Consider the following 9,319-nt stretch of genomic DNA (forward strand, 5'->3'; position numbering starts at 1 on the left):
TGTTGACATTATCACGTAATTCCTAAATAAGCCATCCATTCCGGTGTCGACTCCCTAGAGAGTGACATCACCAATACAGGCAATTTGCTCCGCCTCCTCACCAACATCGTCCTTCTACATGTCAACACACACGTACCGACACACAGCACACACACAGGGAATGCTCTGATAGAGGACAGGACCCCACTAGCCCTTTGGGGAGACAGAGGGAGAGTTTGCCAGCACACACCAAAAACGCTATAATTATACAGGGACAACCCCTTATACAAGTGTTTTCCCTTATAGCATTTTCACATATGTAATCATATCGCCAAATAAGTGCCCCCCCTCTCTGTTTTAACCCTGTTTCTGTAGTGCAGTGCAGGGGAGAGCCTGGGAGCCTTCCTCACAGCAGAGCTGAGCAGGAAAATGGCGCCGTGTGCTGAGGAGAATAGGCCCCGCCCCCTAAAACGGTGGGCTCTTCTCCCGGAGTTTGTGAGATCTGGCAGGGGTTAAATACATCCATATAGCCTCAAGGGCTATATGTGATGTATTTTAGCCATAAAAAAGGTATAATACATTGCTGCCCAGGGCGCCCCCCCCAGCGCCCTGCACCCTCAGTGACCGCTGGTATGAAGTGTGCTGACAACAATGGCGCACAGCTGCAGTGCTGTGCGCTACCTTATGAAGACTGAAAGTCTTCTGCCGCCTGTTTCTGGACCTCTTCAACTTCGGCATCTGCAAGGGGGGTCAGCGGCACGGCTCTGGGACGAACCCCAGGGTGAGACCTGTGTTCCGACTCCCTCTGGAGCTAATGGTGTCCAGTAGCCTAAGAAGCAAATCCATCCTGCACGCAGGTGAGTTTACTTCTCTCCCCTAAGTCCCTCGTAGCAGTGAGCCTGTTGCCAGCAGGACTCACTGAAAATAAAAAACCTAACTTAAACTTTTATTCTAAGCAGCTCAGGAGAGCCACCTAGATTGCACCCTTCTCGGCCAGGCACAAAAATCTAACTGAGGCTTGGAGGAGGGTCATAGGGGGAGGAGCCAGTGCACACCACCTGATCCTAAAGCTTTTATTATTGTGCCATGTCTCCTGCGGAGCCGCTAAACCCCCATGGTCCTGACGGAGTCCCCAGCATCCACTTAGGACGTTAGAGAAACATTTTTCATTGCCTCAATCATGTAACGTGTGGCCCTACTGGAAGTCACATTCGTCTCTTCACCTTCGACACTGGAGTCAGTATCCGTGTCGGCGTCTATATCTGCCATCTGAGGTAACGGGCGCTTTAGAGCCCCGGACGGCCTATGAGACGTCTGGACAGGCACAAGCTGAGTAGCCGGCTGTCTCATGCCAACCACTGTCTTTTATACATAGCTGACACTGTCACGTATTACTTCCAACAGTTCATCCACTCAGGTGTCGACCTCCTAAGGGGTGACATCACTATTACAGGCAATCTGCTCCGTCTCCACATCATTTTTCTCCTCATACATGTCGACACAAACGTACCGACATACAGCACACACACACAGGGAATGCTCTGATAGAGGACAGGACCCCACTAGCCCTTTGGGGAGACAGAGGGAGAGTTTGCCAGCACACACCAGAGCGCTATATATATATATATACACAGGGATAACCTTATATAAGTGTTTTTCCCCTTATAGCTGCTGTATTTTAATACTGCGCCTAATTTGTGCCCCCCTCTCTTTTTTAACCCTTTCTGTAGTGTAGTGACTGCAGGGGAGAGACAGGGAGCTTCCCTCCAACGGAGTTGTGAGGGAAAATGGCGCCAGTGTGCTGAGGAGATAAGGCCGCCGAGCCTATCTCCCGTTTTTTTATGTATTCTGGCAGGGGTTAAATGCATCCATATAGCCCAGGAGCTATATGTGATGCATTTTTTGCCATCCAAGGTGTTTTTTATTGCGTCTCAGGGCGCCCCCCCCCCCCAGCGCCCTGCACCCTCAGTGACCGGAGTGTGAAGTGTGCTGAGAGCAATGGCGCACAGCTGCAGTGCTGTGCGCTACCTTGTTGAAGACAGGACATCTTCTGCCGCCGATTTTCCGGACCTCTTCTGGCTCTGTAAGGGGGGCCGGCGGCACGGCTCTGGGACCCATCCAGGCTGGGCCTGTGATCGTCCCTCTGGAGCTAATGTCCAGTAGCCTAAGAAGCCCAATCCACTCTGCACGCAGGTGAGTTCGCTTCTCTCCCCTTTAGTCCCTCAATGCAGTGAGCCTGTTGCCAGCAGGTCTCACTGAAAATAAAAAACCTAAACTAAAACTTTCACTAAGAAGCCCAGGAGAGCCCCTAGTATGCACCCTTCTCGTTCGGGCACAGAGATCTAACTGAGGCTTGGAGGAGGGGCCAGTGCACACCAGATAGTCCTAAAGCTTTCTTTAGATGTGTCCAGTCTCCTGCGGAGCCGCTATTCCCCATGGTCCTTTTGGAGTCCCCAACATCCACTAGGACGTTAGAGAAAGTACAGGTTGAGTATCCCATATCCGAATATTCCGAAATATAGAATTTTTGGAGTAGGACTGAGATAGTGAAACCTTTGTTTTATGATGGCTCACTGTAAACAGTTATTTAAAAAAAAAAATCCACTGTATTTAATGACCTACAGGCTGTGTGTATAAGGTATATGAAACAAATGCATTCTGTGCTTAGACTTGGATATCTCATGGTATGCAATTCCAAAATACGGAAAAATTCGATATACAAAATACTTCTGGTCCCAAGCATTTTGGATATGGAATACTCAACCTGTATGTATTTTTTTCACCCCATGGTTTGATATCAATATTCAAAAGGAATTTGAAAAATGATGAGTTCCTCAGGACAGGATGGCCAAAGAGTATTTAATAAATGTTAGCAGTGCATATATAATGGTTTGTATATAAACATATTGTACCATTTAAACTTAATTAAGGAGGGCATTTATCTAAGCATGGAAAGAGATCAGTTCCAGTCACTTTACAGGCAGTGTTTAGAAACCAAGAATTGTGGGAAGGGGGGGGGGGGGGTTAATCTATAGATTTAAAAATCTACAAAAGACACCAACCAAGCTTTGATCTCCCTCTAAACCCATCATGTGTTGTTGACCGTATTGAAGAGTTAGGGGAGGAATTTTGAAATATGTGGGAAAAACACCCCCTCAAGTTTAGTGTTTGCGGATGTATGTGGGCCTTTAGAATTTGCTCTTTAGGAGGAGCACTGTACACCAATTGGTGAACTCATACCAGGCATTAACCAGTGATGTCTCAACACATCAACTTACCATACCAAAAATGTCATATATAGCCATTTGTTTAAAGGTGTCGGGAGGCAACATATCTGCAACATTATATATTGCTAAAGTGTTAGGTCAAACCATTTTTAACTAAATAAGGGCCTTTACTTCCTATGTTATATATATATGCCTTCATCAACATGTACTGTAGATGCAGACCAAAATATTAGAACAAGGTAAGCTATTAGCAAACTTAAAGTGGAGAGTGCTAGACCGTTTTGTCTGTGCTCACCTGGAGGAAACCAGGCACCACCCCCACAAGCAGACTGTGGAAATGAACAAGAACCAGTTTTAGTCTACAATGTGTGCAGCATAACACTTTAATACGCTTGGCCCTTTAAAATACTTAGACAGCTGGTCAAGATAATTTTTTTTATTATCACCATCAGTTAACAGTGTTCAAATTGCATTCAGGAAACAGGCAGTTTGTAGTCTTTTGTTAAACATTATAAGTTTTGCTTTGAAAAAATGGAACATTCAAAACTAATGACAGTAATTTGCCTACACTTTCAATCTAGAGTTCCACTGGATCTAAAGTGCTGTATGGACAGAGTGCAAGTCAAATTAGACTTCAGTATTCATCATCTTCCTCATCTGCACCATCATTAGAGTCTGTCCCCACCTCTTCATAATCCTTTTCCAAAGCAGCCATATCCTCTCTTGCTTCAGAGAACTCCCCTTCCTCCATTCCCTCTCCCACATACCAGTGTACAAATGCTCTCTTGGAATACATTAGGTCAAATTTATGGTCCAGCCTGGCCCATGCCTCCGCTATAGCTGTAGTATTACTCAGCATACAGACAGCACGTTGAACTTTGGCTAAGTCCCCACCTGGGACCACAGTTGGGGGCTGGTAGTTAATTCCCACCTTAAAACCAGTAGGGCACCAATCAACAAACTGGATGGACTTTCTAGTTTTAATTGCTGCTATTGCAGCATTTACATCTTTGGGCACCACATCACCTCTATATAACAGACAGCAAGCCATGTATTTACCACGCCGGGGGTCACATTTCACCATCTGATTGGAAAATTCAAAGCAAGCATTTGTGATCTCTGGCACAGACAGCTGCTCATGGTATGCTTTCTCTGCAGATATTATGGGTGAGTAGGTGACCAGTGGGAAATGAATTCTGGGATAGGGCACCAAGTTAGTTTGGAACTCTGTTAAGTCAACATTCAAGGCACCATCAAACCTCAAGGAAGCTGTAATAGAAGATACTATCTGGCCTACTAGTCTGTTCAAGTTGGTATAAGACGGGCGCTCAATGTCCAGGTTCCTGTTGCATATATCATAGATTGCCTCATTGTCTACCATGAAGGCACAGTCTGAATGTTCCAGAGTTGTGTGGGTTGTCAGAATAGAGTTGTATGGTTCTACCACTGCAGTGGATATCTGTGGAGCAGGATAAACTGAGAATTCAAGCTTTGACTTCTTTCCATAGTCAACAGAAAGCCGTTCCATCAAAAGTGAAGTGAAACCAGACCCAGTGCCACCTCCAAAACTGTGGAAGATGAGAAATCCTTGAAGGCCACTGCATTGGTCAGACTGAAAACACAACATAACATATGGTTATTGGAAAAAATACATTTTACGTCTAGTTTCTACAGAAAGTCTGGTTACTAAACATTATCTAGCATAATTTATTCAGGCCATTGTTGTATGGAAAAAAATAAATATCAAATTAACCATGGGCGGCACATCTTGCTGTATTAAATAGGGATTTTTGGGAACAAAGCTATAAACAGACCTAAGTATGTAGAAAGAATAAGCAGCAGCCCGAATGTAGTTCTCAAAGGGATATTCTATTTGGTTACCAATGGCCATACGAATAATTATGTGCAAACGTAGCTCTGTGAGCCCATTGAGCATGTGGCATACCCAACAGGATGATACGCAGGAGCTCGTGATCAGAGGGAGGGGGGCGGCGGCAAGAGAGAACCGCACACACCGATCATCCACTCTGCAGAACATTGGAGCAAGTGCAGGAATCTGGGGGGAGTGTTGAAACAGTACTGACCCTGGACATTTCCCCTCCCCCCCACTTCCCCTGCATTTGACTATAACAAAAAAAAGAAAAAAAAACCCGCAAGGCAGGGGTTATTTTTTATTTTTTAAGACTAGATAAGCTGTACCCCAAGGTCACCAATTCAAGGGTCAAAAACCATTTAAGGTGGGGGGTTTGAGCAAAGTTTTAATGTTGAATAAAAACAGATGGTAAAAATAGGACTATCCATTTTGTAACAAATTTGATTATGTCAAACTTGTTTATAAACAATGTCATTTTACTTAAGTAATTTCATCATAATAATTGTGCAAACAAACCTTAGTTTATCCAACTTAAGCATAGGTGACTTAATTAGTACCTCAGTTACTTTATTTAACCATTTGTGCTCAAGCATGGATATCACCAAAACCTGAACTGTTAGCGTGCCTTGAGGATAGAGGTTGGGAAACCCTGATCTACATGCGCTACAGCAGTTTGCCTAAACCTGCAGCAGAGCCACTTTGGGCAGGTAAACACAGAGCATTACAACTCACCATTTTACGTAATCTATCCATAACACCATCAATTATTTCCTTTCCAATGGTATAGTGACCTCGGGCATAGTTATTCGCTGCATCTTCCTTGCCAGTAATGAGTTGTTCTGGGTGAAACAATGTACGGTACAGACCAGTTCGTATCTCATCTATAAATAGACATGAGGCAGAAGAAACTGTGCTTTAATGTACATACTCCTGATTTGCAAAAAAAAATTAAATATTTGTGTAGTCTATTTGAAAGTCTGAGGCCACCCTGGCACAATGCCATATCTAATACCTGCAGTCGAGTGTTTTTTTTTACTGCAGACCATAAAAGGAAGCCATTAGTCCCAGCACTTTCTATCCCCACCTATAATCTGGTTCAAGTGGAGACATTAGCAGTCAACCAACCAACAATACGAGATTTAAGCACTATACACCCAACCCACGGCAAATGGATTATTGTTAAACATATGGTATTAAAGTTTTATTTCACAAACTGAGAAACTTGAACAGCCTCATAATTTTAAACACCCCCCCAAAAAAAAAAAAAAAACCAACACACACACACACACACACACACACACACACACACACACACACACACACACACACACACACACGACCTGCCCTGCAAAACAGTTTCCCTGGAAATTATTTTCAAATACTGGCAACAATGAACATTTGAACATTACCTTTTTAGTTTCTAAACTTACCAATAACAGTTGGCTCCAGGTCAACCATGACGGCTCGTGGTACATGTTTCCCTGCACCAGTTTCACTGAAGAAAGTCCCAAAAGATGAATCCACCAAACTGACCTTATCTGGAGCAATAATACCATCAGGTTGGAGTCCATGCTCTAGACAATACAGCTCCCAACAGGCATTGCCCATCTGGACTCCTGCTTGGCCAATATGTATAGATAGGCACTCCCGCTGTTAAATAAAGACATGTCAAGCAGGATCAGTCACATATGAACATTATAATCAAACGCCATGGTATGGAGAGTAGACAGACATTCTGCTCAGGGCTATAACTAGGTTTGTGCAGGAGCGCTGCAGGGTAAGGGCTCTGTTGGCAGCACTTACCAATTATCTGTTTTACTTTCACTTGCAGCTTCCCCCATTTTTGTCTCCTACCCCCCACTCCTTCCATCACTTACGGTGCCCATACACTTGAGATATCTGGGACAACCCTTTGATTTCAACTGCATCAGTGCAATAAATTGCAGGATTGTACGCACATAGAATGTGTCCCCCCGATGTGATGCACAGGCACGCTGGTCAAATATCGCACTTGAAGATTTTATGTGCTGCACTTACTATTTATCAGACCGCACGTGCGATTGCATGCTGTTTTTACCACATTCGATTTATTGCACGGTGATGTGCAGTCTGTGAGGTACTTAGCTCACTTCCTGGACACTCCCCTCCACCCGATTTCTGGTTGCAAGGGGCATGCGATAAACCGCATGTTTGTATGCGCATCGAATGCCCCAAAAAAAGCACTTTCGATGTGATTTAGGACATGGGGAGCTTCAAGGGAAATCGAAACACGATATCACATTGCACAAATGTATGGGCACAATACCTATACAACATTCATGAACTTAACTTGATATATCTGTTATCAAGGCAAACTATCCTTGATTACATTTAAAGATGCTGACATACCTAGGATCGAACAAACTGCCTGTGGCATTGCAGTCAGACACTATTCACTGAGCGATCTGCCCTTACACAGAAAGCTAGAGAATTCTAACCATTTGAAGCTTATCTTGTACTTTGATCAGCATTGCAGCTGAGCAGATATATGTAGTGTGTGGCTGCTAGGGATTGGATGTGTAGCTGCACACTACATAGATCTGCTCAATTACAATGCAGATAGCTTCATTTTGTTAGAAATCTGTTCTTATGCAGGATCAAAATGACCAATGAGTAGGGTGTTTGGAATGCAACAGGGTATTGGCTTGAATCCTGGGTATGGCAGTATATTGTAATGTTATTTAATAAAAGGGTATTGTAACTGAACAGCAGCAAGCTCTCAAGTTAAGTGTTTTTGGGAAGGTACATCAAAGCATGGGCTCTCTCTGGGATCCAAGAGGCATTCACCTTACATCCTACACACTGGCATTTCTATAACGGGTGCAGTGCACATGGCCCGAACCCACAGCACTATTAGAACTACATGAAAATGGCTCAGCAGCCATTTTCACAGAGTTCTGCACATGCACAGTAGAGAAATCACAGGGAAAATGGCCACTGCACCATTTTCCCAGAGATCTGCACATGCACAGTAATGTCTGAGCCCTCTAGTGCTCAGACTCTACAGTGCTCCGGCCAGAAAGCAGGGGGCCCAGATAGAGGAGGCTGAACACGGGCCTACTCTCTTAAAACACCCCTGATCCTACATGTGCTGGGTTAGTTAGATTGTGTAAAAATAAATATGCATAAGGTAATTGCAAAAGCACTTTAATTAGAAGGTGCAGTTTCTGTAACACTGAAAATCACACACACAAAAAAAAAAAAAAAAAAAAAATTATAATAATGCATTCACACACTTGCAAAGCAGACAGCTGCACTAGTAGCAGATCTATAATGTACAGACATCCCTTAAACATAAGCTTACCATACCTTTGAAGTGGGACACATGAATTAAAGAAGCTCTGTGGCTGGCTGACTACAAACCTGCATTAATTTAGCTGGTTTTAATCAGCCACAGAACTAGTGTAATCCATGAGTGTCCCTGGTTTAAAAGGGATAGCACGGTAAAACTAGTTAGGAATTCATCAAAATATTTATCAAAATTAAGTCTTCAAAGCAAGTAGAAACCATTTGGAGATTATAAAACATTGCATCAAGTCAGGAACAAGCATTTACACCAAGCAAACATGCTAACAGTTCAGTGACTTATTAAAGTTAACAGAACCCCAAATAATCCACATTTTATTAATTAAGGCAATCCTGGAGAAAAGCAGTATTTTTATTTACCTTAACCCTTCAGCATTCCATGCTCCAACATACATAAAAGAAAAGCTACTGTTACAAAGAAACAACATGCACTCCAACACTCACCATTTTCTTTCCTTCTGCCTCGTTTGCTGCACACAGAATGAACAAGATGCCTGCTCACTGCTGCTCCCGCCTTAAACTATAAGCACAGTGTGCAAATTAAACAGTCCCAGCTGTGGGAGGTGGGAAGGGCCCACATTCTTAAAGTGGAACTGACACCACAAAATACAAAAACATTTATTCAAAATTCCACGAACATGTATAAGACAAGACTGGCTGCTGAAATTATGTACTATATGTTCTGATTTGTCAGGGAAAACTGTACAAATTACAACTAAAAACAAAACATGCTTTAAGTACTTTGAGAGCAGGCGGTCGTTCTAATGTGTTTTCTGAGAATATCAGCACAAAAACTAGAACTGCAGTAGAACATTGCTTAAGTCACTGCTTATGTAACTGGAATCCCTTCAAAGCAGTGATGTGCGGTGGGGTGAGGAAGTTGAGGCAGAGCTTT

General features: G+C 43.4%; 1 protein-coding gene across 1 annotated transcript; it reads right to left on the reverse strand.

Moving 5' to 3' along the window:
* Window positions 1-3,627: 3,627 nt before the first annotated feature.
* On the reverse strand, window positions 3,628-8,968 carry LOC134932400 (tubulin alpha-8 chain-like). Its single transcript, XM_063926771.1, has 4 exons — window positions 8,869-8,968; window positions 6,510-6,729; window positions 5,812-5,960; window positions 3,628-4,818 (listed from the first exon to the last, which is right to left on the reverse strand). The coding sequence occupies exons 1-4, from the start codon at window positions 8,869-8,871 to the stop codon at window positions 3,841-3,843; spliced, it is 1,350 nt and encodes a 449-aa protein (XP_063782841.1). The 5' UTR covers window positions 8,872-8,968; the 3' UTR covers window positions 3,628-3,840.
* Window positions 8,969-9,319: the final 351 nt, after the last annotated feature.

The sequence above is a fragment of the Pseudophryne corroboree genome, chromosome 6 (genome assembly GCF_028390025.1).
Source record: "Pseudophryne corroboree isolate aPseCor3 chromosome 6, aPseCor3.hap2, whole genome shotgun sequence".
NCBI lineage: Eukaryota > Metazoa > Chordata > Amphibia > Anura > Myobatrachidae > Pseudophryne > Pseudophryne corroboree.

Bases quoted from the DNA above. Each gene is read 5' to 3' on its own strand.
- LOC134932400 (XM_063926771.1), bottom strand. The intron at 5,961-6,509 runs GTAAGTTTAGAA...GTCTATTTATAG, and splicing joins CCTGGAGCCAACTGTTATTG to ATGAGATACGAACTGGTCTG. The intron at 4,819-5,811 runs GTGAGTTGTAAT...TTGTGTTTTCAG, and splicing joins TGGATAGATTACGTAAAATG to TCTGACCAATGCAGTGGCCT.